The following is a 27,538-nucleotide window of genomic DNA, read 5'->3' on the forward strand; positions in this document are numbered from 1 at the left end:
ATGTCTTCCTTGGTCTACCAGTATGTTTGCCTTTAACAACCTTCCCATGTTGTTTGTATTTGGTCCAGAGTTTAGACACAGCTAACTGTGAACAACCAACATCTTTTGCAACATTGCATGATGATTTACCCTCTTTTAAGAGTTTGATAATCCTCTCCTTTGTTTCAATTGACATCTCTCTTGTTGGAGCCATGATTCATGTCAGTCCACCTGGTGCAACAGCTCTCCAAGGTGTGATCACTCCTTTTTAGATGCAGACTAAGGAGCAGATATGATTTGATGCAGGTGTTAGTTTTGGGGATGAAAATTTACAGGGTGATTCCATAATTTTTTCCTCAGAATTGAGTGATTCCATATTTTTTCCCTCTGCTTGGTGTAAAAAAGTAACCGTTACTGACTGCCACAATTTTTTTTCTTGATTTCTTATAGTGTTTCTTAAAGCCAGACAATTGCCATTTGAAATGACTTTTTAGTTTTGTGTCATGTCTGGCCGGTGATTCCATAATTTTTGCCAGGGGTTGTATTATTTTGCAAAATAAAACCCCTTTTACTGTTTGACGTCTTCCATACCTTTATTGTGAAAACCCAGTCGGAAATTGATTGTGCGCTCTTCCTGATGATTAGTTGCGACTCGCAAGCTAGCAATTTTTTGACCTTAGAGGAAGCGCGGCATATATATGTAGCTATCAGACGCATATTGTAATTATAGTTACTTGGTAAATTGTATTGCGGTATATTGTATGGTGTTTTGTTGTGTTTATCCTGGATTTAGTTAGCCGCGTTAGCGTGTTGCGTGACGTGGACGACGGTAAGATAACTACACTACGACAGCCCAACTGCTAACTAGCCGTAGCATCAGACTGCTAACAGTCCGTTTTGTTACAAGATACCTCGTCTTCTTTTGAATACGTGTTCAAATCACATCCCAGGATTTAGGGAAATCAGTGCCGTAAATTTACAAAAAGGGCGAAGTTATGTAGTATGTTAAGCGTAAACATTAGCACGATGAAGCGTCCCTCAGCTAGCGACATTTTCCTTTACGAAAGTTGTGTGGGGTCATTTTGAGAGATAAAAACTCAAACATTATAATGTTCAACTGCTACAGACGTATATATCAGAAATGCAATCAACAGCTGTCAAAAAACATATTTCGATTTGTTTTGCATGATTGGAACAATTTTAGTTGTGATCGGGTTGCGTGTGAAGTTCTTTCAGCTCTGTCGGTCGCACATCCGGGCACTACCATCCACACGCTTGGCAACGCTGGCATACAGTCGGAGTGCATGTTGATTTGGCACAAGTTTTACGCCGGATACCCTTCCTTAGGCAACTCCATTTTGCATGGGAAAATGTGGCAAGGGTGGGATTTGAACCAGGAACTTTCTGCACTGAATAAGCGTTTTTAGCATCTCGGGCGCGCGGGGGTTTGATGGGAAGGCATCGGGACAAACAAATGCATGTGCTTGAAGGCGGACGCATAATCAACGTAATATCGCTCACTACTGCGTGCGGCATTTTTCATCAAAAGTAAGCATAATAAATGTTTCCCAATACTGGCTCAAGCACTGACAGCTGCGCACATGGCTTTGTTCCGATAGCCGCCGACCGGAAGCGCGCGCCGCGCGTGTGTACTGGTGATGCTGAGCTTGCTTATCAAGCGCACTAACCACTTGGCCACCACCTCTGCCCACTTTTTAAACACTATCTTTAAAAATTATGTACCAGATTATAAATCATTACTTTCAACTCTTTAATGTGCCAGTCCTTTTAAGGCTGATTAAAAAAATAAGTCAGAACCGCAGCAAAATTAGTTTTAAGTTGGATATTCGATAGAGGTTTAATCAGAGCAAAGAACAGGGTAAACCGGAGCGAATATCTGTCGAATAGCCAACTTAAAACTAACTTCACTGCGGTTAAGTCAGAGTGCCTCTGGAAAAATACACAACAGATTGACAGCCATTTGATCCATAATCATGATCTAATGACAGGGACTATTAAGCCGTGGTCACAACCCGCCGTACTTGCACGTGCGTGCAGTCTACTTGCAAAAACGTGGGCTAAATTTGGAGATCCGTACGTTCAAAAGTACTGCCTCAGTACGAATTTAGGAGCACGCAGACACATGCAGACATGCCGTAGAGGTTTTAGTGCGTGCAGAACTTTCGCTGCGGTCAGGCTGCGGATTCACCAGCAGTACAGATGACGCACGTTGTGAGTACTGCCTCAGTACGGATTCATACCAGCACATTTTCATTCAATTACTATTGAATTAACCAAATCCGTACGTAGGCAGTACAGATTACGGCACTCACCACATACTATGGAGGCCGACAGACTTGCATGCACGACGCAGCTTCTCACTTGAACTTGGACTTTATTTTCAAACTTCAGCAACACAGACACTCCACAGCTTCAGTCTGTAACTTTTTGTCCAGCTGTAACTTTTCGAGGCAAGTAAACACTTGTACAACTGACCGCTGCAGGCTGGACATGCTCATGCATCGCCGACGCCGAAAAACACCTGCCGCTCCGGTCCCACTCATAAAAAAGAAAAGCCGACCACACACACACACACACACAGACACAGTGCTTTATTGTCAACTCTCTTTATCGTTACGCTCCTAGAGACGTGCGTTGAACGTACTCCCTCCCTCCTCTTGCTACTGTCTCCGTACATTTTCACAAAAACGTAGTGGCCGTGGCATCCGCAGAAAATGTACGGCGAAAAAACGCATGGTGGGTTGTGACCGGCGCTTTAACTGTAGGAAAGTCACTCCATCTGTGTCCACGAATGGAAAGAATAGACTCTGTGGTTAGATCTGTGTTTTGAAGACCATTCGCATGCTGTGCAGGGCTTCACTTCTGCAGTCGGTCCCAGAGGTCTTAAAATAAATAAATAAACCTCCCACATTCCTCTTCAAAGTATTATCTTTGGAAAATCTGTCCACCTAATAAACATCAATAGTCGTCTGAGTACATCCTCCTAAAACACATATTTTAACCATTCACTGTCAAAATCCACAAAAAACCCCACTGATTTCACACTAAAAATTCTGTTTTTCACATTTATTTCAATAGAAGGCCTCCGGGGGTGTTACTCGATGTCATCAAATACCACATTTCTCGCAGCTTCATGTTTGAGTGTTTTATCAGCAGCGGGTTAAATCAAGCAAATTTTACATGTTTATGGAATATTAAATATTTAATATGCTTACATTCAGCCGGTCGCCGTGTCTGCCGAAAGGTGTTGGTTTTTTTTGCTCTCGGTGCTCTCAGGAGGGCAGCTCAGCAGGGAGGTGGAGTCTGCAGGGGGCTGCAGGCAACCCCAACGGCGGTGACCGTCGTGCGTCGACCGCTTAACCCACTACGCAGGCAGGTGGCACACGGAGATCTAAAATGTAGGGTGTAGGCTAACAGTTAAGTAAATTATTTTAGCAGCACAGACAAGCACACGAAAAACAGTGCTCTTTTAATATTTGAATGGCATGTGAAGCCAGCTTCATGCAGGTTGATGTCATGCATGTAAAAACATAGGCCTAAGCTGTGATCGGTATGATGATCAGTGGGACGATGATACCTCAAGGAGTGTATTGACACACTACACAAACTGTCGGCACTGTATTGACACTGTGTTGGTCTCTCAGTAGTGACCCCTCCAGTAGTTATAAAATCATTGCAGGTAAATAAAATGAAAATAAGATGGAAAAGCTAACGTGCTGCAAACGCATCATCAGCCTGTGAAATAGTTAATCGCCAGTCCTCTATTTAAAATATGATCATTGCATAATTTCATGTGCTCAATTTGTGTGCCGAGTTAAGCTGTTCATGGGAAGAGTTTAGAATTTGCTTAAAACCTTGTTTGTGTAAATGCTAAACTGAGTTGGTTTGTAAAATATAGCAAATTTGTCTGTAATAAAATTGAGATTGAAAATTTCTAACTTATCTATGGAAATTTGTTAACTTAAGTGTTAAAGCATATGAAATAAAAGACTAAAAATAGATTCATTTATGCATTTTTAATGAGGAACAAAGGTTTCTGAAGTGTCTTTGCTCCAAGGCTATTAAAAAAAGCTTTAAGCGCACAAATGAGAATTTTTACAGGACAAATGGAATACAGCCCCTGGCAAAAATTATGGAATCACCGGCCTCGGAGGATGTTCATTCAGTTGTTTAATTTTGTAGAAAAAAAGCAGATCACAGACATGACACAAAACTAAAGTCACTTCAATTGGCAACTTTCTGGCTTTAAGAAACACTATAAGAAATCAGGAAAAAAAATTGTGGCAGTCAGTAACAGTTACTTTTTTTAGACCAAGCGGAGGGAAAAAAATATGGAATCACTCAATTCTGAGGAAAAAATTATGGAATCATGAAAAACAAAAGAACGCTCCAACACATCACTAGTATTTTGTTGCACCACCTCTGGCTTTTATAACAGCTTGCAGTCTCTGAGGCATGGACTTAATGAGTGACAAACAGTACTCTTCCTCAATCTGGCTCCAACTTTCTCTGATTGCTGTTGCCAGATCAGCTTTGCAGGTTGGAGCCTTGTCATGGACCATTTTCTTCAACTTCCACCAAAGATTTTCAATTGGATTAAGATCTGGACTATTTGCAGGCCATGACATTGACTCTGTGTCTTTTTGCAAGGAATGTTTTCACAGTTTTTGCTCTATGGCAAGATGCATTATCATCTTGAAAAATGATTTCAAGATGATAATGCATTCTTTGCTAAGGGCTATCCGGTCCCTGTATGAGCGCAGCAGGAGCTTGGTTCGCATTGCCGGTAGTAAGTCAGACCTGTTTCCAGTGCACATTGGCCTCCGCCAGGGCTGCCCTTTGTCACCGGTTCTGTTCATTATTTTTATGGACAGAATTTCTAGGCACAGCCAGGGTGTAGAGGGGGTCTGGTTTGGGAACCACAGAATCTCGTTTCTGCAGTTTGCGGACGATGTGGTTCTGTTGGCTTCGTCAAATCAGGACCTTCAGCGTGCACTGGGGCGGTTTGCAGCCGAGTGTGAAGCGTCCGGGATGAAAATCGGCACCTCCCAATCCGAGGCCATGGTTCTCGACCGGAAAAAGGTGCTTTGCCCTCTTCAGGTCGGTGGAGTGTCCTTGCCTCAAGTGGAGGAGTTTAAGTATCTCTGGGTCTTGTTCACGAGTGAGGGACAGATGGAGCGTGAGATCGATAGACGGATCGGTGCAGCATCTGCAGTGATGCGGTCGCTGTGTCGGACCGTAGTGGTGGAGAGAGAGCTGAGTCCTCACCTATGGTCATGAGATTTGGCTCATGACCAAAAGAACGAGATCGCGAGTACAAGCGACCGAGATGAGTTTCCTCCGCAGGGTGGCTGGGTGCTCCCTTAGAGATAGGGTGAGGAGCTCGGTCATCGGGAGGAGCTCGGAGTTGAGCCGCTGCTCCTCCACATCTAAAGGAGTCAGTTGAGGTGGCTCGGGCATCTTTTCCGGATGCTCCCTGGACGCCTTGCTTTGAGAAGTGTTCCGGGCACGTCCCATTGGGAGGAGGCCCTGGGGAAGACCCAGGACACACTGGAGGGACTACATCTCTTGGCTGGCTTAGGAACGCCTTGGGGTTCCCCCGGAGGAACTGGGGGAGGTGTGTGTGGATCGGGAGGTCTGGGTGGCTTTGCTTGAGCTGCTGCTCCTGCGACCCGACTCTGGATAAGCGGAAGAAAATGGATGGATGGATGGATGGACTTGTGCATTTATTGATGATGTAATGACAGCCATCTCCCCAGTGCCTTTACCTGACATGCAGCCCCATATCATCAATGACTGTGGAAATTTACATGTTCTCTTCAGGCAGTCATCTTTATAAATCTCATTGGAACGGCACCAAACAAAAGTTCCAGCATCATCACCTTGCCCAATGCAGATTCGAGATTCATCACTGAATATGACTTTCGTCCAGTCATCCACAGCCTACGATTGCTTTTCCTTAGCCCATTGTAACCTTGTTTTTTTCTGTTTAGGTGTTAATGATGGCTTTCATTTAGCTTTTCTGTATGTAAATCCCATGTCCTTTAGGGGGTTTCTTACAGTTCAGTCACAGACATTGACTCCAGTTTCCTCCCATTCGTTTATTTGTTTTGTTGTGCATTTTCGATTTTTGAGACATATTGCTTTAAGTTTTCTGTCTTGACGCTTTGATGCCTTCCTTGGTCTACCAGTATGTTTGCCTTTAACAACCTTCCCATGTTGTTTGTATTTGGTCCAGAGTTTAGACACAGCTGACTGTGAACAACCAACATCTTTTGCAACATTGCGTGATGATTTACCCTCTTTTAAGAGTTTGATAATCCTCTCCTTTGTTTCAATTGACATCTCTCGTGTTGGAGCCATGTTTCATGTCAGTCCACTTGGTGCAACAGCTCTCCAAGGTGTGATCACTCCTTTTTAGATGCAGACTAACCTGCAGATCTGATTTGATGCAGGTGTTAGTTTTGGGGATGAAAATTTACAGGGTGATTCCATAATTTATTCCTCAGAATTGAGTCCATATTTTTTTCCCTCTGCTTGGTCTAAAAAAGTAACCGTTACTGACTGCCACAATTTTGTTTTTTTTCTTGATTTCTTACAGTGTTTCTTAAAGCCAGAAAGTTGCCATTTGAAATGACTTTAGTTTTGTGTCATGTCTGTGATGTGCTTTTTTTTCTACAAAATTAAACAACTGAATGAACATCCTCCGAGGCCGGTGATTCCATAATTATTGCCAGGGGTTGTACAATGGTATAGAATACAGCACCAAATCACAACATAAGTCACCCCAAGGTGCTTCACACCGACTCCCATCAGCAACTTGACCTCGGGCAGAGCAAAAATCAGTCATTTAACCAGTGTGAACAGTTCACAGTAACACCAACTTACAACAGTGAACTAATAGCCGACGTGCCAACATGTTTACTGGCAACATAGTCCTTTCTCCAAGTGTAATTGCAATAAGTTAAGTTGTAAAGAGAAAACTATTCAATACAGCTAAATATGTCAAATGTAAGTTAGCAAGTGCAGATGAGACTTTAATCTGGATTCAAGAAAGTCCACAGAGTCAGACCATTTTATCTCATGAGCAGACTATTCAAAATAAACTAAAAGCAGATGTCTTGCTGACTATTACTTTTACTGTTGGAACCATCCCAGTCTCACTTTTTTTTTTTGTCCTCCCGTCACAAGATGATTCGAATTTTCATGACAGGATTTTTTTTTAACTCACTATTACTAATCCTAGTACTCCAACCCCAACCCTAACCATAATGTAACCCTGCTCCTTCTCCTAACCCTAACCATAAACATCCTGGACCCCCCCCCCACTGTACTTATAATTACATGCAGTCATCACAGAATGAATTAGAATGAATTCATGCTGCCATGACAGAATTTTGCACTTTTTGTGACAATATGACGAACCAATAGATTAATGTATATTTCGTGCTGCTGAATCATGACAATCCGTGAGACTGGGTTGTTGGAACACACAGTAATCCTGCAACCTGAGAACAGAGAGTAGGTCTGTTGCATTTGGTTTTAGTTCTTTCAGGTAAGGAGGCACTAGTCCATGTAGGATTTGGTATGTTAATGACAGAACCTTTAAATCTAACCTTGTGTGTACAGGAAGCCAAAGAAAGGAGGCCAAAAGTGGGGTAATATGGTCAAACTTTCTTTGTTAGAACTCTGCCATTATTATTTTGAACCATCTGAAGACCTTTAATGCTATAACACCAAATCACAAATTTTCCAAATATCAATTCGTGCCCCCTCAGAAATATTCCCGCACATAGCATCTTTCTTTCAGTGTGGACTCCTTTTGTTTTTTTTGTCCACCGCTCCAAGTGCTTTTAACTTGAAAATCCCTGAACTTTTCAAAAAGGCACTGTCATCACTGCAGCATCTTTTCAGGCAATCCACCTTTCTAGACAATCCTCTAAAATCCTATTTTGTGAGAAATTATTTGCATTAATTGTCAAGTAAAGCTGAGTGATCAGCGTAACAGTAAAGCATAATATCTGTCTAAGAGGTGCCATGTAAAGAGAGAACAGGGATGTTCCTGGGTAAAAATGTCAGTAGGTCAAAGGCCCACTCATTAAAAACAATGGGCTTTTTTCATCAGTGTATGGGCCAACAATACATGCATGGCCAGTCTTGATGGCTGTTGTAAATAACGATTACAGTATTTATGTATATTATTGTGTTGGCACATTTTGTTTTGGCACATTTTCTGTTTTCAGGTGCGTGCTTATGCTGTACCGTTAGGAGCTTAATTAGATCTGTCACAATTTACTTTTTAAATTTCTGATGTTAATAAATCAGTCAGATCCAAACTTTTTAAGTCATGATTCAAACTACAACCCAAATGAGAACAAAAATCTGGTTGATATGGAAAATACCACACAAACAGTGATTATTAAATTTAATATGTGGGCAAGGTTATTGCATTTGTAACAAAAGCCTCTGTTTCTTCTAGTTTGGGGAAATGCCACAACAGAGGTCAGGATCACCAAATTACAGGTAAAGTGTAATATTATTCTAGTGTAAGAGCACGCTACAACATTTGTACAAACTTTAATACTATAAAACATCTGGATTTCCAGTATTTACATTATCAAAATGTTCATATTTAATCAAGCAACTTTCAGCTCTTTATTTGTAGCAATTTATAATTTAAAGGATAGTTTTGGTAATGTATTCCCCCCTCCTAATGTATAGTTTTACTTTTCCAGTAGGAGTCCCAGGAGACAGCCACTCCCTTGTGACCAATCTGACAGTCATCCTTACACAAGGCTGGCAGAACATGACATGCTGCTGGACAGGAGCCACCAACCCAGAGTAGATCACGAAGAGTATAGGGATATCTACCCAGAGGGCCTCCGAAGATCTCCTTCTTTTTCAGATGGTCGCCATTTTGGCCACCAAAGCCATCCAGTCCCAGAAGATTTGTACCGCAGGAGGACACCACCTTTTCGTGATATGATGGGATACGAAGAAGGGATGAGAGACCGCTTCCAGCATTTTGAAAACCGAGGAAGATCACCCCACTCGCCGCCGAGGGTAGCCAGGGAAAGGCTTCCATCCATGCCTCAGTCACTTACAGACCACCCACAGATAGTGTCTGAGATGGACTGGAGGAGAGAGAACAAGGGCAGAGATCGAGGGAGGTCAAAAGATCTCAGTCCCAGGCCAATGTTGGATGACCAAAGAAGCATATCGGGTAGAGACAGAGGAAGGAGGGATGAGCAGGATCTAAACAGAAATGGAAGAAGAGACAATTCACAGCGGCAGAGGAATTATCCTGTAAAAAGGCACAGAAGAAAAATGGATGATGGATCTCCTATTCGGTAAATTTTAAGCAAAAAGATTTGAAGCACTATTGCAGGGAAAATGGAGACGAGGAATGCAGAAGATTCCCCTCTTATTTCCCATGGAGAAAAGTTTTTTTTATGTCACATAAACATGCTTGTTATTTTTTTATTATTATTTTCAAACCTCTTACCTTGTAAACATTTTTGTTTTGACCATAATTTTAAATACAATTTAGTTTCAGTTATGGTAATTAGAGAATTACATTGTTGTGGTAGCAGATAAATCATATATTTATAACTGCCTAGTCAAAGAAAACCTTTAACTAGCAACTTAAACAGGTGAAGAAGTGACAGTTGGATAAATCATTGCTGAAACGTCACTACCTCTTGTGCCATCACAGGTACGGAATAGAAGCTGATTTTGAGGAACGTGACTCTCAGGAAAGACCTAGAGATGCGTTTGGAGATGGCACTCCGGAACATTCAGGACCGTCTGTCTATGAATATGACCATGACAGAAATGTGGGAGGACAGCCACAGTGTCAACAATTTGATGATCGCAGTGGTCGCAGCTCTGGCTTTGGACAAAATAGGAGTCCCTTTCCAATTGACCCCTTAAAAGAACACCACTTCAGGAGGTCAGATGGCAGGATGGATGATCAGGAAGGTGCAAGACCACATTCTTCTCATGATAACAGGAGAGCTGCCGCATATGAAAATAGGGGGAGCCCTGTGCATCGAGGTAGGACAAACCTTCAGCAAACTGACCGATCTCACCCCCTATCTCATCTCACAAACTACAGGAGGGACGGTCCTCACCCAAAAAGGAGGGCTAATTATGATGGAAGGACTGGAACTGGCCCATCTAGGAGCCATTCCAGCTCCCAGCAGACCCACAAGGGATATCCCAATCATCCCCATGAGCAGCAAATACAGGAAAGAGCAGAAGATTTTTACAAAGATTCTGTCAATGTGGTGCCAGACTGGACAGAGGCAGGAGGATTTCAAAAGTGGTCACATGACAGGCCTGGAAGTCAAGACCGACAGTTGCTGAAGGGTGACTTGGATCCTAAAATGCCCCGTCAGAGGGTGCGTGGATGGCATCCTCAGCAAGCAAATGACATGACTGTTGTAACAAAAGAAACACTAACCATCAAAGTAGACATGAGCCGGCCCGTGATGCAAAACAGGTAAAGTATATAAAATGTCATGGGTGAGGGTTGAAAGTTCAGGTTTTTTTTTTTTTTGTTTTGTTTTGTTTTTTTCTTAGCTTATGAAAAGCTGCACCAGGAAGAGGATAGAAATGAACAAAGTGGAGACGTGAGGTGGCTAACTGCACATGGTTGAAGTTTGTTCAGATGTTGCCAGGATTCCAAACCAATGTGCATTATGGTGGAGATGCCGAGGTCCCAATGCTAACCACATCTGTTGAATGAATCGGCTGTTGTTGAGTACCAGTTCTTGCAGAACTGTTGAAATAACCATGGTTGAGACGTAATCTCTTTTGGAAGAATGGAAGACGCCCAGGAAACACTCTGCACAAGTGCATCTCAGCTGAATATATGCATTACTGAAGAACGCTGGCCATTGATGAAGTACTTTGCTGATAAATTTGACATCACCTTTTCACAGCAGATTGCTCATTTGGATGTAACTTCTTCCTCTTGTATAAATAAGAGCTTTAGTTGCATCATTCTTCTCAAAAGAAGACTCTGGCTAGGCAGAGGCTTATGGAGAAATCTAACAGGAATTATGACAAAACGACAATGATCACATTTGTGGTGCACATGTTACTGTTGCCAGACTGTTTGTGCAGTGATGAAATGGAGGGAACTGGTCACTGGCTACAAAGAACAATTCAAGTGACCTTGAATCCACTGATCCACATCTCCAGGTAATCATTGGCAACTGCTGGACAAGATACAATCAATTCATGGGACACGGAAGGCTGAGAAGTGTGAATCAGAAGAATATTGTAGATGGACCTGAATGGTGGCTTAGTGGTTAGAACTGTTGCCTCACAGTGGAAAGGTCCAGGATTTAGTTCCTACCTTGTCCTTTCTATGTGAAGTTTGCATGTTCTCTCTATGTCTGTGTGGGTTTCGTCCAGGTGCTCTGACTTCCTGCCACTTCCAAGGACATGCAAGTGAGGTGAATTGGTGACTGTAAATTGACCGTAGGTGTGAGTGTGAATGAATTTGTCTATATGTGTCGGCTGTGCCGTGGGCTGGCAACCTGTCCAGGATATATCCTGCCTCTCACTCAATGACCATCCCATGACCCTTAACTGGAATAAGCGTGTTTAGAAAATGAATGGATTGAAGGATTATTGCCCTTTTTGACAAAGTTGGAAGTCAGAGACTGTCGGAATAAATATCAGAAGAGGATCTGGTAGTTTTTGGTGAATTGTTGCACACTTGAAGGTGTCTGTCTGGATCTCTAAACCATAGCTTGATCTCCTAAAATACAAAACATCTGCTGTTATTTTTCCAGAGAAGGCCATAAGAAGCATTAACCTAAATCTAACTGCTGAGTTAACATGAAGATTTTCATCTGTCTGCAGAGCACATTGATATTTACACAGAGCAAGCTTGTTGGTTGAAGTTCCTTCCCTTCCAAAATGCGTCTTGGCCTACTGTTGATGGAGAAGAATGTAAACCAGGAACAGATCTTTTTCTAAAAGAAGGCACTTGCGCCGAATACCACCTGTCATTCAGATGTCTTTGGCTCGTCTCAGTACTGTGGTATCTGGCAAAGATGTTATTTTTTGGAGACGTTTTACTTGATTCGTAAATAGAACACAACCTACGGTTGATTGTGGATATCCCGAATTATTTTCAGAGCTGGATGACTTTGATCTCTATATACCTAAAACATGTTCTGAAGATTCTTCTGGCTGTGCTGATTACCACTGCTGTGACTTTATGGTCCCCTGGCTCATTTCGAGGCACGGAAGTTGTGCTGTTGCCTGAAGCAGTCATGAAGGGAAAATACTGCAGTTCTTACCACTGAAACTGAGGGAGCAAACAAAGAAGCTGAGCCACGGTAATACAGTTAGAGGCAGTGGTCACTGAAAATAAAGATTTTGAGTTGAAAGCATTCCATGAACATTGCCTTATAATTCCAAAGGACCAAACAAAAGGAAGAGCCACTGGAGAAATTAAGAAGGGGACATCCTTTCACATATGGAAATGTTTGCTTGAATATGGTGACTTTTGCAGACTATGCAGGTGTACTTCAGTAATCCTGCTCATGTGGATGGATGTCATAATTCATTAAGATGATTATGCAAGTTGAAAATTAAAAACTTGCTTCTGTTTGATGCTTGTTGAAGCAGTGGAAAGAAAAGGAGACAAACATGTTGGCTCAATCAAAAAGCTAGCACACAGGAGTAGTGTGTGTGTGTTGCTTTTAGAAGGTCCAAACCAACTTGTGAGCTCTCAAATGCTTTGTGAAGATATTACTGATGAGTCTTCATGCAAAGTTTGATTTGATACAAACATATTATGGGAATGGATTTGGATTGTGTCCTCCCAAGAAATAGACATCAGGACAATGAAAGGAAACCTGTAAGTGGCCATTTTGCCACAACGGCTGATTGATTAATCAAGACTATAATTTTGGATTCACCCTGGAGTGCTACAATAGCTGGCAAAGAAGCCCATGAGGCTAAACTGTTTAATTGCATTCGCCTGTTTTCTACCTTCAGTTTCTTTTAAATGCTGTTAATGAATCAGTGGCCATGCAAAGAAATGGATGCACAACCAGTGCTGGTACCAGGAAATTAAATACTGAAGCTACACACTTCAGCCAAAATTTAACCAGAAACTGGAGCAGAACATGGAGGACAGAACATCAAGATGATCCAACATGCCAACATGAGAAATTCGAATGAATGTGATTTTTGCTTACAGCCAATGACGTAGCAGCATGCATGCATGCATGCATGCTGTTAAAATGGAAATTGTCATCACTGCAGTTGATGGCCATCATTAGGGCCTATTAATACACAAGCAGCATCACTGCTGTCCAAAGGAGACATTAAATGCACAACTGTGAGTCCCTTCATTTTTCATAAAAGGAGAAAGTGAAGTCTGTCATCTTCCGAGGTTTGAGACCACTCGACACTTGATGGCCAAAATGTAAATAGGATCCCTCAAAGAAGTGGAAACATCTGTTAAAGACCTTCTGCAGGAGACAGGGTGGCCTTTGAATGTTGACAGCAAGCACTCTGCAATGCGCCATAAAGAATGATGGACTGAGTCAGTAAACAACTGACACCAGCTGAAGTATCTGAGTTACTGACCTCAAGAATATTGAAGCTCTCGTGCATCAAGCAAGAATAAAAGTGTGAGCGTTCACCCAACGTTTAACTCAGTCTTATATCAAATGAGATGATCTAGTCCTCTTTTACATTAATCACATCCATAAAACATAAATTTGTATTATTCTGCATACATAGGTATTTTTAATTGGCAGATGTGATGCAGTTGCTACAAAACAATCAAGATTAAGTTTTTTTTTTTTTTTTTTTTTTGTCTGAGGTAAGTTTGCTGGGTAAGGTAAATATGTTACCTGCTTTTAATGCCACCTAGATGTGTGCAATACAAAAATGTGTAATAATAAGTTTAAAAAAAACTTTTGCATAATTGCATCATGAGTAACTTTTCTTATGTCCCTAAAACTAATCCAGTAAATGGATGTACAAAAATTCAGTTTTTGTTTGTAGACAATCAAGTGACTTAGAAAAACTCTCCAGAAGTTTCTGTGTTAAGATAATGTAGCAGGTTAGGCAGCATACGAGTATTTTTTCCTCAGCTGTTTTAAAGGCGCCTGATTGCCAGTAAGGTTATGCAACATTTTCCAGCAGTTACTGTTTATCTAATGCAAATAATTAATCATTTACCAAATGTTTTGCATTAGCAGCATCTCTTTAAACTGTTTTGAATTCTTATCGCAGTAGCTGGTAGACTTTATATGGGGCAAGGAAATCAGGCTACTGTGGTTAGTTAAGGTCTTAATAGCTTTGGTTTTTAACTCTTCTGTTTCTCCTCTGCAGTCAGCTTTGTTACTCCTCAGACAGGCAGCTCTCTTTAGACCTGGTCAATGTTGGTCGCCAACGTCTGGACTTCCTGCCCATGTTGCAGCACTCTGGAACGTACCACGAGACCCCCACACACACTGGGACATTTGCACAGGAAATAATAACACTGGTGCACCAGGTCAAAGGTCAGCATAGTAAATATGGTGAACTGTCAAGTCAAAGAATTTAGTTAAACTATGAATGTTGTAAGGTGTCAGAACGAAGGTATACAAATCAAGATTTCCTTGAACAGTAAAGTACGTATAATGGATTGAGGTGGACCAGAGAATTTTGTCCGTTATAATTTAAATCCGCTATATGTATAAGATGGACAAACTTCGCTATATGTATGTAACGGATTAGCTACAGTCAGCAGGCGCCAAACCATCTATGGGAATCCCCAGCACCAATTAACTTTCTTTGATGAAACACCTGACCCTGAATAGGGCCTGCCTCATTTAATGGCCAGGTCAAAACTTTGTCTGAAATAAATAAATGCCTGCCATGAATAAGCTCTGGGCATTATGTGCATTTAAAAAAAAAATTACATTTGTGTGAGTCACTCGTTTTTTCCAAATCCGCTGCAAAGTGATTCCTCAAAATCCTAAAGCCTGATTTATGCTTCTGCAGCTCTGTAACTCCGTGGCCATGCAATAATGTCCGTGTGCCTGTGACCCTTTTAAAATTCTCTATCACATTGATGGGTATCTTAATGCAATTTACAGCAGGAACAATATCTTCTGGATTAATTTTTCCGTCAATGAGCTCCGCTTCTTTATACAATCATCAACCTCCAAACCAGTGGAATGTGCAGTTTTCCTCCATGAATTGCAGGTTGTTTGAGTGTCTTTTTTTTTTTTTTTCCCAACTCCATGTTGTAAAGTTGGTCTTACTTGTGTACGTATGTATTTGATCCATGATCAAAATGTAATTAGCATACGCACTGCAAAAACTTTTACAATATGACAGGAGAGGAAGGTGTGAAATCGGAAAAGTGACTAATCAGTCCTTGCGGTCTCTGTCGTTTAGTAGGTGCACGTCAGGTTACAGGGAGGGTTCACAGTGACGCAGAGGGCTCTCATCTAAAGCGTCTGTCTTTGGTTTACCACATCCAGGGACATGTGAAACTTGACACCATATTACAGTACAGGCAACAAGTAGCATGTTAATAATTACTGGCCTTTGGCGCTGGGTCTGAGCACTGTTTGAACACAATAAACACCCGGGGTTTTAATCAAGGGAATGTGGTACCCATTTTACTCGAATCAGCAAGTGTCAGTGCTGAACTTCATTTCATACCTCTGTTACTGGACACACCCAGACTGCTCTGTCCAGTACTTGTGAGTTTTTTTTTAAATGGGAATACATTGCGATGGGACAGGACAAAAACAAGTGTATATACGGTGTTTATTACATGGAAAACCATACAAAAACATTGGGACTTTTGCTTTTGTCCGGTGAGTGCGAATATCCTGTTCATGCGACGATGGTGTAGGCGAGTTTTACTGTAGTTGTAAAAATTATGACAAAGTCTTACCGTAGTCAATTGTCAGCTTTTTATTATTCACATTATATGGTATGTGATTTTGCCAACTTCTGATTGGCCCATTTGCCACTTTCTGAGCTGTACCACGTCAAGTTGACCGCTGGTGGAGCCGAGTACGCCTCGCTTGCAGCGTAGTGCTAGCCCATCGAGCGATGCCTTCTATTGATAACGACCAATCAGATAACGTGATACAATGCCTACTTTGGCCCGCTTCGAGTTGCGTCGTCATGACGACGCCGTGTACACAAAGCCGCTGCTGGCTGCAGCTGCTGCAGCAGCTCCTCTGTCTTCTCTCGCAAAAGTGTTTAAATACAGTCCATAAAAGTCCTGCTCACAGACTGATTGCCAGAGACAGGACATGGCAACATTCAGTAAAAAGTCCGGACATCTCCAGTCCACTCACGGACGATTCGTTCGTGCGCGCACATGTGAACAATTAAAAGAAAAAAAGGCTGCCTGCGCTCCTCGCTCTCCAAAACTCTTTCATCACTGTGTTAAAGAAAGGACATAAGTCCTGCTCCCAGACTGATTGCCAGAGACAGGACATATCCACATCAAGTGTAACTCCAGACATCTCCACATTTACTCACAGACGGTTCGTTTGTGCGCACGTGCATTTCACAGTCAAAGTAGGAAAAATAAACTATAACAACTCAGCACAGACCTGCAGCTCAGCACAAGAACAAATATAAACTAGAAGATAAATCAGAGTACACAGTCTGTCTGCAGCACGCACCTGACGCAGACATTCCTCCGTTGTCATGACACCACAGGAAGCTTGAGGCAGCCCTGGTGTGAAAGGGGCTTTAGAGATTGTGCTCATGAAGTATTTTGGACCTGTTGGTGCAGTATGACAGTAATAATAAAGAGCTGAAACTTGAGATTGATTTTTCAGTTTTAGTATGTTTGACAAACTCCCAATTTTCTTGTTTACCATATAATAAAACAGTTATAGATGTTTGATTTCAGTGTACCCGTGATTATGTGGGCCTGGTCAGGATGGGGGTTCCTGACCAGGTCCACATAATCATGGGTACACCTCATCAAAAGTCTACAATTGTATATTATAACATGAAACAAACAGTTTCTTGGACCCCATGAGAACATTGTGTAGTTGTACTATAAGTCATGATATGTTTTACATCATGATGTGGGTTTTTGTGTCTTGTGCCCAAACTACAGATCAGTATTTCAGAGACAGTGGGGTCAGCCTAAATGAGCGATTTGCAGCTCCCCAAAAGGGCGGCTATTCTGATGGTGACTTAGAGGAGCTGACGCTAGATGAGAGGTTCAGTTCTAAACGGTATGTCTCAGAATATCAAAACGCCTTTTGTCATTTTCAGTAAATCTTCTATCAACCCTATACTCCATGAAGCTCCAAATGTCATAATCTTGGCAGTGGGTAATGTTACGGTCAAATTAGCTACAAATGACAACTAGGGATGGGTATCGAGAACCGATACCTTTCGATTATCGTTAAGAATCCACTGACATCAATAACCTTTTTTGCTTAATGATATCGGCCCTTCAGAGTGGCCGTTGTTTTTAGGGGTGTTTGTCAGGAAAATGATCATTTCTGTACATTGATTACAGACCCTGCAGCGGGTCTGTGATCAACTTTTCTGCAGCGCAGCTTTGCTTTGAACCTTGAATCAATCGAAGCAGTGAGTCGCAGATCGAAGCAGTGCTTCGATGTATTGCTTCATTGTTTTATTTTGCTTTATCTTAATTTTCCCCCGCTAAAAGCCGAAAGAGCATATGTCTGTGAGTAATATTTACCTTTTTTATGTTAAACCGACCTGTTATGGTCTTCTGAAACAGTTGATAGATATATTTTATAACTTAAAAATGGGACCGATGCTAATGCTTTTGTTTTCTGTATAATAATGGCACAGTGTTTGTCATAAGTCATATGTATTACAAATTGTAATATTTTTACATTTATTTTGTTTATATATTAATAATAATACAACCCCTGGCAAAAATTACGGAATCACCAGTCTCGGAGGATGTTCATTCAGTTGTTTAATTTTGTAGAAAAAAAGCAGATCAGACATGACACAAAACTAAAGTCATTTCAAATGGCAACTTTCTGGCTTTAAGAAACACTATAAGAAATCAGGAAAATTGTGGCAGTCAGTAACGGTTACTTTTTTAGACCAAGCAGAGGGAAAAAATATGGAATCACTCAATTCTGAGGAAAAAATTATGGAATCGTGAAAAACAAAAGAACGCTTCAACACATCATCATTTTGTTGCACCACCTCTGGCTTTTATAACAGCTTGCAATCTCTGAGGCATGGACTTAATGAGTGACAAACAGTACTCTTCATCAATCTGGCTCCAACTTTCTCTGATTGCTGTTGCCCGATCAGCTTTGCAGGTTGGAGCCTTGTCATGGACCATTTTCTTCAACTTCCACCAAAGATTTTCAATTGGCTTAGGATCCGGACTATTGGCAGGCCATGACATTGACCCTATGTATCTTTTTGCAAGGAATGTTTTTGCTCTATGGCAAGATGCATTATCATCTTGAAAAATGATTTCATCATCCCCAAACATCCTTTCAGTTGCTGGGATAAGAAAAGTGTCCAAAATATCAACGTAAACTTGTGCATTTATTGATGATGTAATGACAGCCATCTCCCCAGTGTCTTTACCTGACATGCAGCCCCATATCATCAATGACTGTGGAAATTTACATGTTCTCTTCAGGCAGTCATCTTTATAAATCTCATTGGAATGGCACCAAACAAAAGTTCCAGCATCATCACCTTGCCCAATGCAGATTTGAGATTCATCACTGAATATGACATTTTAATCCAGTCATCCACAGTCCACGATTGCTTTTCCTTAGCCCATTGTAACCTTGTTTTTTCTGTTTAGGTGTTAATGATGGCTTTCGTTTAGCTTTTCTGTATGTAAATCCCATTTCCTTTAGGCGGTTTCTTACAGTTTGGTCACAGATGCTGACTCCAGTTTCCTCCCATTTGTTCCTCATTTGTTTTGTTGTGCATTTTCGATTTTTGAGACATATTGCTTTAAGTTTTCTGTCTTGACGCTTTGATGTCTTCCTTGGTCTACCAGTATGTTTGCCTTTAACAACCTTCCCATGTTGTTTGTATTTGGTCCAGAGTTTAGACACAGCTGACTGTGAACAACCAACATCTTTTGCAACATTGCGTGATGATTTACCCTCTTTTAAGAGTTTGATAATCCTCTCTTTTGTTTCAATTGACATCTCTCGTGTTGGAGCCATGATTCATGTCAGTCCACTTGGTGCAACAGCTCTCCAAGGTGTGATCACTCCTTTTTAGATGCAGACTAACGAGCAGATCTGATTTGATGCAGGTGTTAGTTTTGTGGATGAAAATTTACAGGGTGATTCCATAATTTATTCCTCAGAATTGAGTGAGTCCATATTTTTTTCCCTCTGCTTGGTCTAAAAAAGTAACCGTTACTGACTGCCACAATTTTTTTTCTTGATTTCTTACAGTGTTTCTTAAAGCCAGAAAGTTGCCATTTGAAATGACTTTAGTTTTGTGTCATGTCTGTGATCTGCTTTTTTCCCCTACAAAATTAAACAACTGAATGAACATCCTCCAAGGCCGGTGATTCCATAATTTTTGCCAGGGGTTGTAGAAACAACAATAATAATAGTAATAATAACTACAACAACTACAATTTTAGAGAAAGACGAAAAGAACCTGATTAAAAACACAACAGAAAATCTAAAACCAACTAACAATGAACATAAAAAAATATAGAAATGAATAACCATTTCCTGTGAACATCTAGTGACTCTTACACCTCCATTTCATCCCTGTCTTATTTAAGTTTAATGACAATTTGTTTCGGTCAAACCATATTTTCAATGTGTTAATTTCTTCAGTGATTTCCTCCGGAGCTATCTGCCAAGCTAGAAAACTGCTGCATCCTAGTAAGAGCAGAATACTACTGGAATGAATTAGAATAAGGAAAGTTGGGGGGTTTTTTCTCACCAAAATGGATGCTGCACTCACTGCAGTTTATTGTCTGGAATTGTCCCAGATTGAATTTCAGAGCTTCTAGAATTCAAACATTTTTTGTGTGGGAGGTGTTGGGGGGTAATTTTGGGTTACAGCTTTTTTTTGTTTGTTTTTCACCACTTTCATCCCTGAATATGTCAATCGTGAGTCACTTTTGTGCGGATTAAAGTCACTAACTGGGACTCTGAGAATCATCGAATGCTTTTGACAAAAACTACAGATTTGTTTATTTTTATTTATGTCCAGAGAGCAAGATTACAGTAGGGATGTCCCGATCAGGTTTTTTTTTTTTTGGCCCCGATCCTATTCCGAGTCATCTGATTTTGAGTATCTGCCGATACCGAGTCCCGATCCGATATTTTAAAAAACTGAATGAACAATGAACAAATGCTAAATATATAATAATTTCATTTTAGTCACCTTATTTTATTATTTATCACTTAAACAGTGCACTTCACCTCAAGTAATAATCTACCAGACTTTAAAAATGTACAAATTTCCATGTTATTTTATTTGTCTAAAAATAAATGTCAAAGGTTCCTTATTTTAAACAAGAAATTATCTAATCTGAAATAACAGGTGGTTTTAATTTATAGATGAAAGGTTTCTAAAGAACCATTTATTGATTTAGCTATTTTAATTACAAGTGTTCTAAACTTTTTTTAAAGAGTAATCAGAAATTTTGAGGTAACAAACAACAACAAAAAAACATTTCCAAGGATTTTTCTTCAGACACGTGGTTTCTGCACTGATCTGTGGTTCAAATCCCAGCCTGACTGGAAAATCATTAAAAGCCCTTGGGCAAGGTCTTTAATCCCCTATTGCTCCCGGTGTGTAGTGAGCGCCTTGTATGGCAGCACCCTGACATTGGGGTGAATGTGGGGCATTATTGTAAAGCGCTTTGAGTGTCTGATGCAGATGGAAAAGCGCTTTATAAATGCAGTCCATTTACCATTTGTACAGATCAGTGGTTTCTGCCACTAGTCTTAGGTGTTTTGGCCCGATGCGTCGTTCCTATTGGACAGCGCAAAGCTACGTCACAGCTCAGAGCATCGAAAGTTCAAAAGTCAACTTGAAAAGTAAAAGTAAAAAAAAAAAAAACTACTTACATTTGCGTCCTGACAGTCCTCAGTGTGCCCCTCTGATGCTTTATCAGTGTTCAACAAGTTCAGAGCAGCGCAGTGAACGTGAATGAAGACGGAAGCTCTTTAAGACGCGCTCCTAAATGTGATGAGTGTGCACGTCGCTCGTGCACACACCATCTCTCGCTCTGTTTTGCAGACAAAAGATCACAGGACAATTTTTTTTTTTTTTTTTTTTTTTTTTTTCTTTTTGTTAATCAGATGACAGATCCTCGTCCTGAGGACTTGGTCAGCACCGGGTCCTGCTGCGCACGGAAGGATGACTGAGCAAGAGTTTCAGTGGGAAAGTGTCCATCATCCTCTTGTCATTCCATCGAGGCGTCAGGCTGAGCACGTAAACACACAAACAGCAGTTCTGCAAAAGAAACTTTACGCGCGTAACTCCCCCCACCTCTGTCCGGTTGAACTTATCCCGAAAAAAAAAAAAAAAACGATTGGGTTGAACTTTGACCGCGTTAGGCTGCCGACAAGCGGCAGTGCGCGGCCACGTCAAAAGCCGAGCTAAAGCGACGCTTCTGACGCCTCTAAAAAGCAACGTGTCTCACGCCTCTGACGCTTCCCACGTGTGAAAGGGCCATTAATCTGCAATAATGAGCCTGAAATAGCGCTGGTCAAAATAATGATATAAATATTATAATAATAATATAATAATCTATATCGGATTCCTGATCGGGATGCAACGTCCGATTTCGATCAAGTCTGAAACCATGTGCTCGGGCCTGATTTCCGATCACGTGATCGGATCGGGACATCCCTAGATTAGTGACCAATTTCATATTTATTGGAAACCTGTAAAGCCTACTTTTAGTACACAGAAAATTCTCAAGAGGTATCGATAAGGGAATCAATAAGGAATCGGATCGATAAGCAGAATCGATAATGGCATCGATATCGATAAAATCTTATCAATACCCATCCCTAACGACAACACACACTTGGCTTTTTGCTTGATGGGCATTCCCAGGATGTGCCCGCTACATCTCTATAAGATGTCTTGTAAATAACTTCAGTGGTGTTTGCTGGTTACAAAAACAGTGTATTTAGGTTTACAAGTGATTTTGTTTCTTGCTAACTTTTACAGCCTTGCGTTGGTTTGATTTCAGATATTAAGCCACACAGTCTGCTACTATGACATACAGTGTAACAGGTCTGCACAGCACTCATTACATTACTGATTTACTCATCATAAATCATACCAAAAAAAGTCTGTTGATCTTTGCACATACAGACAAAAATGTATCTGTGGACAATCCGTCATAATTATTGAATTGTGAATGTAATATGTTCATTAGTGTCGATGAGTTTTTGAGCATATAGTAGCAATACGTCGCGGAATGGTAATATTTGAGAAGTGGAAAGCCACAAAAACAAGACACAACTGCAGAAAAATATCAAGCTAAAGATGAAAATGTCAAACCTCTCTAGATGCAACAAGCTATAAAGTTTTGTTGTTTATTGGTGTTTTGTAGATATATATGACATCAAAGACTGAGTTATCTCTCTTTGTTTTCCTTCCTTCCATGCAGGGGTTTCACCTTCCATAATAACACACTGATCGACGATGAGCCTTTGTTTTCCAGCGTGGGTCCCATGCAGGTAAACAGTTCGATGTCTAACGCAAGAACAGAGAAGAATTTCTCTAAGATTGTCTTGGTATCCTGAATTGTTACATTATTTGGCACATGCATACCAAGTACTCTGCAAGTCGCTCATGTAAAATGCTGTGGGGAGCAGAGCCTTTTAATGAGGGCATGCATCCTCCATGTTACTACACGGAAAAGACTGAATCTATGGATAATGCTGACAACCAGAACAATAAGACAGTATTTAGTAGCGAACACTGGTGCCACCAGCTGTAATCCTGTACACATTGTGTGTACCTTTTTGTCACAGCTTTATTCATGAAAATCATTAAGTATTACAACAGTAAAAATAACTTGTGTGAAACTACATTTAATGTCTTGAATTAAACATGCCTTGCACAAATGTTAGCTGTGTTTGGGAGGAAAGCCAGAAAAACAGCAGAGTTTCCCATGAAGCCTTGGCAGGCAAACTTCAGAACGTTATATAACAATATCCATTCCTTCCATTCTGTCCACTCATTCCTCGAAAACGTTAAAATGTACTGCTTCAGTTGTCATGAAAAGAAAACACCAACTCAATTTTTTAAGAGTTTAGAAACGGTTCAAGGTGCACTGTAAGTTACAGAACTTCTGGCTGAGGGCGCAGTACTTTTGTTTTCCGGCACATTGCCAGGTCTGCACTTTATAAACCAGCCTGTTAGGAGGCAAGCTGGATTTAGTCGTTTCATCCTCTTTTAGGACTTTTTTGAATCGTGGACAATCATAGTAGAACAGTGCCTTGTGGAATAAGCTGCAAGAGTTGCTACTTGTGTTTTGGACGAATAAATACTTAATGCTCCCCATGCCAACAGCTGAGGTGGGAGCTCACGCTTAGTCACACAAGATTTACACACTACTGAGCATGTGCATTGAGAATGTAACAATGGTTTATTCACAACTATATTGTAAATGGGTTTATTGTTTAATCATTTGGCCACCAGGGGGCAGCAACATATCTTGTTACTGGGCTCAGTCCCAGGTAAAGGGTTAGTAGCACCAGCAGCACCTTTTTTTTTTTTTTTTTTTTTTTTTTTTTTTTTTTTTTTTTTTTTTTTTTTAAATGACCTTATTAGGTGTGTATTATAGCAGGTAATGAAGCAGCAACCGTTGCGAGGTCCGGGTGACCTGAGGCATGACTTGGAGAGGAGGAGACAGGAGAGGCTGGAGGGAGTCAAGGTTACTATACCAGGAAACAGTATGTCACAGCGCCCCCTAAGCCCACTCAGGTGAGGTTAAACTCTTATTTGTTTTATATCTGTCATGCTGTGTAATTTTAACGGCCCCCCTTTTTTTATACACCTTCCTCTTTTGCATGTAATGTGTTAATCAAGTTCATGTCTGTGTACATTTCTAACAGTCTGTCATTGTCGCCCCCCCATGCCTGTTTTTTAAATGAAGGGAAAATCGTGTAATGCATTAATTATATTTCACCCCCTGCTGAATAAATGTGGTGCTACTGATCCCCACCCTCCGATCAATTTGCAGGATATACATTAGAAACAAGGAAAACATCTCCTGTAAAACTATAAGACTAAATGGGAACACGAGAGCTGCACAACAAAAACATTTTAACCAGTGTTAGGCCCCTTTACACAGGACGACAGCATTTGTGAGTCTGTCATGTGGCTTAAAGCACACCCAATCTGCAGAGGTGATGTGAAAACACCTTTCTGTGTAACTGTTTCAGTGGTCCTTGTGTTTGTTGTTGTCTCACATGGAGTTTATGCACTACAGATGGCATCACATGTTCATGGAGATCTGCTGCTTCATTTTTTAAATATATGCTGGATTTTGAGTGGTTTGTCATCATATTCCCTCACTGTTTGTGTGGAAAAGAAAATGTAACATAAAATTACTGTTGTTGTTATGAACCCCATAACTACTCACATGTTTCTGTAAATTTCTGTTCATGTTTGTGTATAGCAAGCAGTGTGAAGAGTACATCGAGGTCGAGGCCGCCCAGATGGAAGGGGGATTTTCCAGGTGGTCAGGGCAGCAAAAGACGAGACGAGGAGGCAGAATGGTGAGTCTTCCTAAACTAACATCACAGCAAGTACACATTATTTATTCACACATGTGCAACTTGACCTGTTTAGATGATGATGGAACATGGAAACAAAGGACATCAGACCATCTGTACAACTGTTCATGAGGCATTTTACTTGGCTCTGTAGCAACTACTGATGCATGGGTCCATTCATGAACAACCTGAACTCTCTGTGCTTTAATTCATCTTCACCGGGACTGCAACCATGAATATTAGTGAGGAGAAAATTGGGTCATTCTCTGACTTTTAAATTTTCTTATTTAAAGAAAATGAAAATTCATTGGCTGAAAGTACTCTGACCTCCCACACCTTGCTTTTCTTTGAGGTGCCTTTTTTTCACCTTAAGAATTCTTCTGTTCAGCTTTTCCCCCACACGTTCTTCATGCCCACTCTCCAATCACATGCTGTCTTTATAGTCCAGCAGTTAAGGGATAGAATGTGCACTTTTTTTTACAAAAGCACCAAACTTTGTCCAGGGACTCTTTTGGTTATATTTAGTCATGTCAAAGCGGGAGACATTTGATTTTAGCCCTGTATCCTGCTTTTTTTAAAAGGGTGTTTGCATGGTTATAATACAGTGTATATTTTGCTATTCATATGACAATACGATCATATGGTTATTATGTAGGGGGCCAGTGATCAAGATTGGACATTAAGCTGTAGAGAATGGCTGCTGCAACTAGTGCAAAGCTATACTGAGCTTATGTGATCATGTATCGTCCGTCGTGAGGCGTCATACGTCGTCGTACATCCTTATACATTAGCAGGGTGGTATGTTTCAAAATGGAAAGCGGTACAGGACTCATTTTAGGCCTGTAGGGATCTTTAACAGGCCTCTACCTCTGAGACATAAAATTAGGTCACTGTGATCTTCCTAGCATGAAAGCTGTAGAGAGTAGTTCATTAAAAATATTCATGAAACATTTGTGCATATCTAGGAAGTTTGCCAACCAGGTATTTACAATGTTTTCAGTTAAAAAATATGGTGAGAATCGTCTTAATACCAATAACATAAAATAATAATAACAATAATAATAATAATAGTAATGGTTATGGCCATAAAAACAAAATTGATTTCTTGTAATTAATAAAAAAAACATTTCTTTCCGTTCAAACACTGTTATTTTCGAGTGTAAATATGTTAGAGTGCACGAGTAGCATCATTCCTTTGCCCTATGCTCGCAAACAGCTATATTGCATAGGTATATTGATATTCATAATGAGTTAGACAATATTTAGTCACTTTCCCTAGATTAACGCTTTTTCTAAGAGTGTAAGCACACTGAAGTACATTCGAAGCATCCCTACTTAGCCTTAATACATTTTTCATAACCTTCAAGTTTATATTATGAACTTAAAAAGACATTTGGATAATAGTTTGTCATGAATTATATGCTGTAGAAGGCTGAAAATGGTTATTCTCTTAAACCCAAGTTTTTAGAGTGTAGACGTTTATGGATTCAATATCTCCTGATCTTATATACTTCAGGACACTATAAAGTACCTCTGATAAAGTTTTGGCACTTTTGTATAAAAGTGCATGATTCCCCTAAAATTTGTCCCTTAGCCGCCGGACTATTACACTATTGAAGTTAGTGCTGTGTTTACACATAACGACAAGTCACGAATGCCACAAAGTATACATTCTTGGCCGCTGATTACGAATGTGATGATTTGAGGCAGAGGCATCAGGTGTCCTCAGAAACTGTTATGACTAATGGCACGTGTGTGCCATTGTGAGTGAGGCAAATTGTCTCCACATACATCCCCGTATTCATCCATCAGCTGCTAACCAATTCAGATCGCTCCAGTTTGCTCCTCAAAATCCACAGCAGAAGAACTTTGTGACTGCATGCTTAGTTGGGCTCTGGCCATGGAGTGGCGCAGAGAGGAGCAGGAGGAGACGAGAGAGTCAGATATGTGGCTCCACATAGCTCTCATCTCACTTGTTTTCATAATCATCAGGCACAGCAGCAGGTGGAACACCTGCAGGAGCGCGCTGATGAGCATTGGAACAAGACTTTTAGCCGACTTGGCGTCACTGTTCTTCAGCATACTGCAGCAATGAAACTGAATGCAGTGCAGCAGGGTTTAATTGTGCGCGTGTCAGAGAAGAACGCTGTCACACTCCATTAAGGATCACCACTGATCAAGATGGATCAACACGCTCAGTTGTGACCTCCACAACATGAGGCGAAGGGAGGGTGGTGCGTGACATTCTTGGAAGATTTTTTTTTTTTTGACGGCCAAAAGTCACAAATAACACGCACTATTAAGAAATCTATTCAGATGTGTTAAATCACATTAAGAATGTCAGGAATGTGCCAAGAATGATGAAAATATGACATTCGTAATGCATCCTGCCTATGTGTAAACGCACCATAATGATGCTCTTCATTCACTCTGTATCTGCTTACTCCAGTTAAGAGCTACAGCGGGGGTGCTGAACCTTATCCCAGCGGTAATAGGGCTTGGGTAGGGGTACTGCCTGGACAGGATGCCAGTCTTCCGCATCACACAATAATGTTATACAAAACAATTATTTCTTAAACATTGATATTAAGCTTTAATATTTGATTCATTTGCTTTTGCTTATTTTCACTGACAAGCCTACAAATGATAATATCATTAAGAATATACAGTTGTGATAGGAAGTTTAGATAATAATAAACTATTATAATAGCAAAGTGGCCTCTGTGTGCATGCGCGTGTGTGTGTGTGTGGCTTCGATCACGGACAAACTGGGGAGAGCTGAC

General features: G+C 40.8%; 1 protein-coding gene across 5 annotated transcripts in view; it reads left to right on the forward strand.

Moving 5' to 3' along the window:
• Nucleotides 1-619: 619 nt before the first annotated feature.
• zgc:112982 (uncharacterized protein LOC503771 homolog) overlaps nt 620-27,538 on the forward strand; it is a 36,331-nt gene continuing 9,412 nt past the window's right edge. Inside the window, exons 1-9 of one of the 5 annotated variants that reach the window (XM_034167938.1) lie at nt 620-808; nt 8,480-8,523; nt 8,736-9,350; nt 9,716-10,504; nt 14,374-14,543; nt 17,126-17,246; nt 22,640-22,709; nt 23,822-23,961; nt 24,659-24,758. In XM_034167938.1, the coding sequence (XP_034023829.1) occupies nt 8,489-8,523; nt 8,736-9,350; nt 9,716-10,504; nt 14,374-14,543; nt 17,126-17,246; nt 22,640-22,709; nt 23,822-23,961; nt 24,659-24,758 (2,040 nt within the window). In that variant the 5' untranslated portion in view covers nt 620-808; nt 8,480-8,488. Of the gene's footprint in view, nt 809-3,268; nt 3,373-8,479; nt 8,524-8,735; nt 9,351-9,715; nt 10,505-14,373; nt 14,544-17,125; nt 17,247-22,639; nt 22,710-23,821; nt 23,962-24,658; nt 24,759-27,538 lie in introns of those variants that run through there. The other 4 variants (XM_034167958.1, XM_034167944.1, XM_034167953.1 and 1 more) reach the window with 4 other exon arrangements.

The sequence above is a fragment of the Thalassophryne amazonica genome, chromosome 1 (assembly GCF_902500255.1).
Source record: "Thalassophryne amazonica chromosome 1, fThaAma1.1, whole genome shotgun sequence".
Lineage (NCBI taxonomy): Eukaryota > Metazoa > Chordata > Actinopteri > Batrachoidiformes > Batrachoididae > Thalassophryne > Thalassophryne amazonica.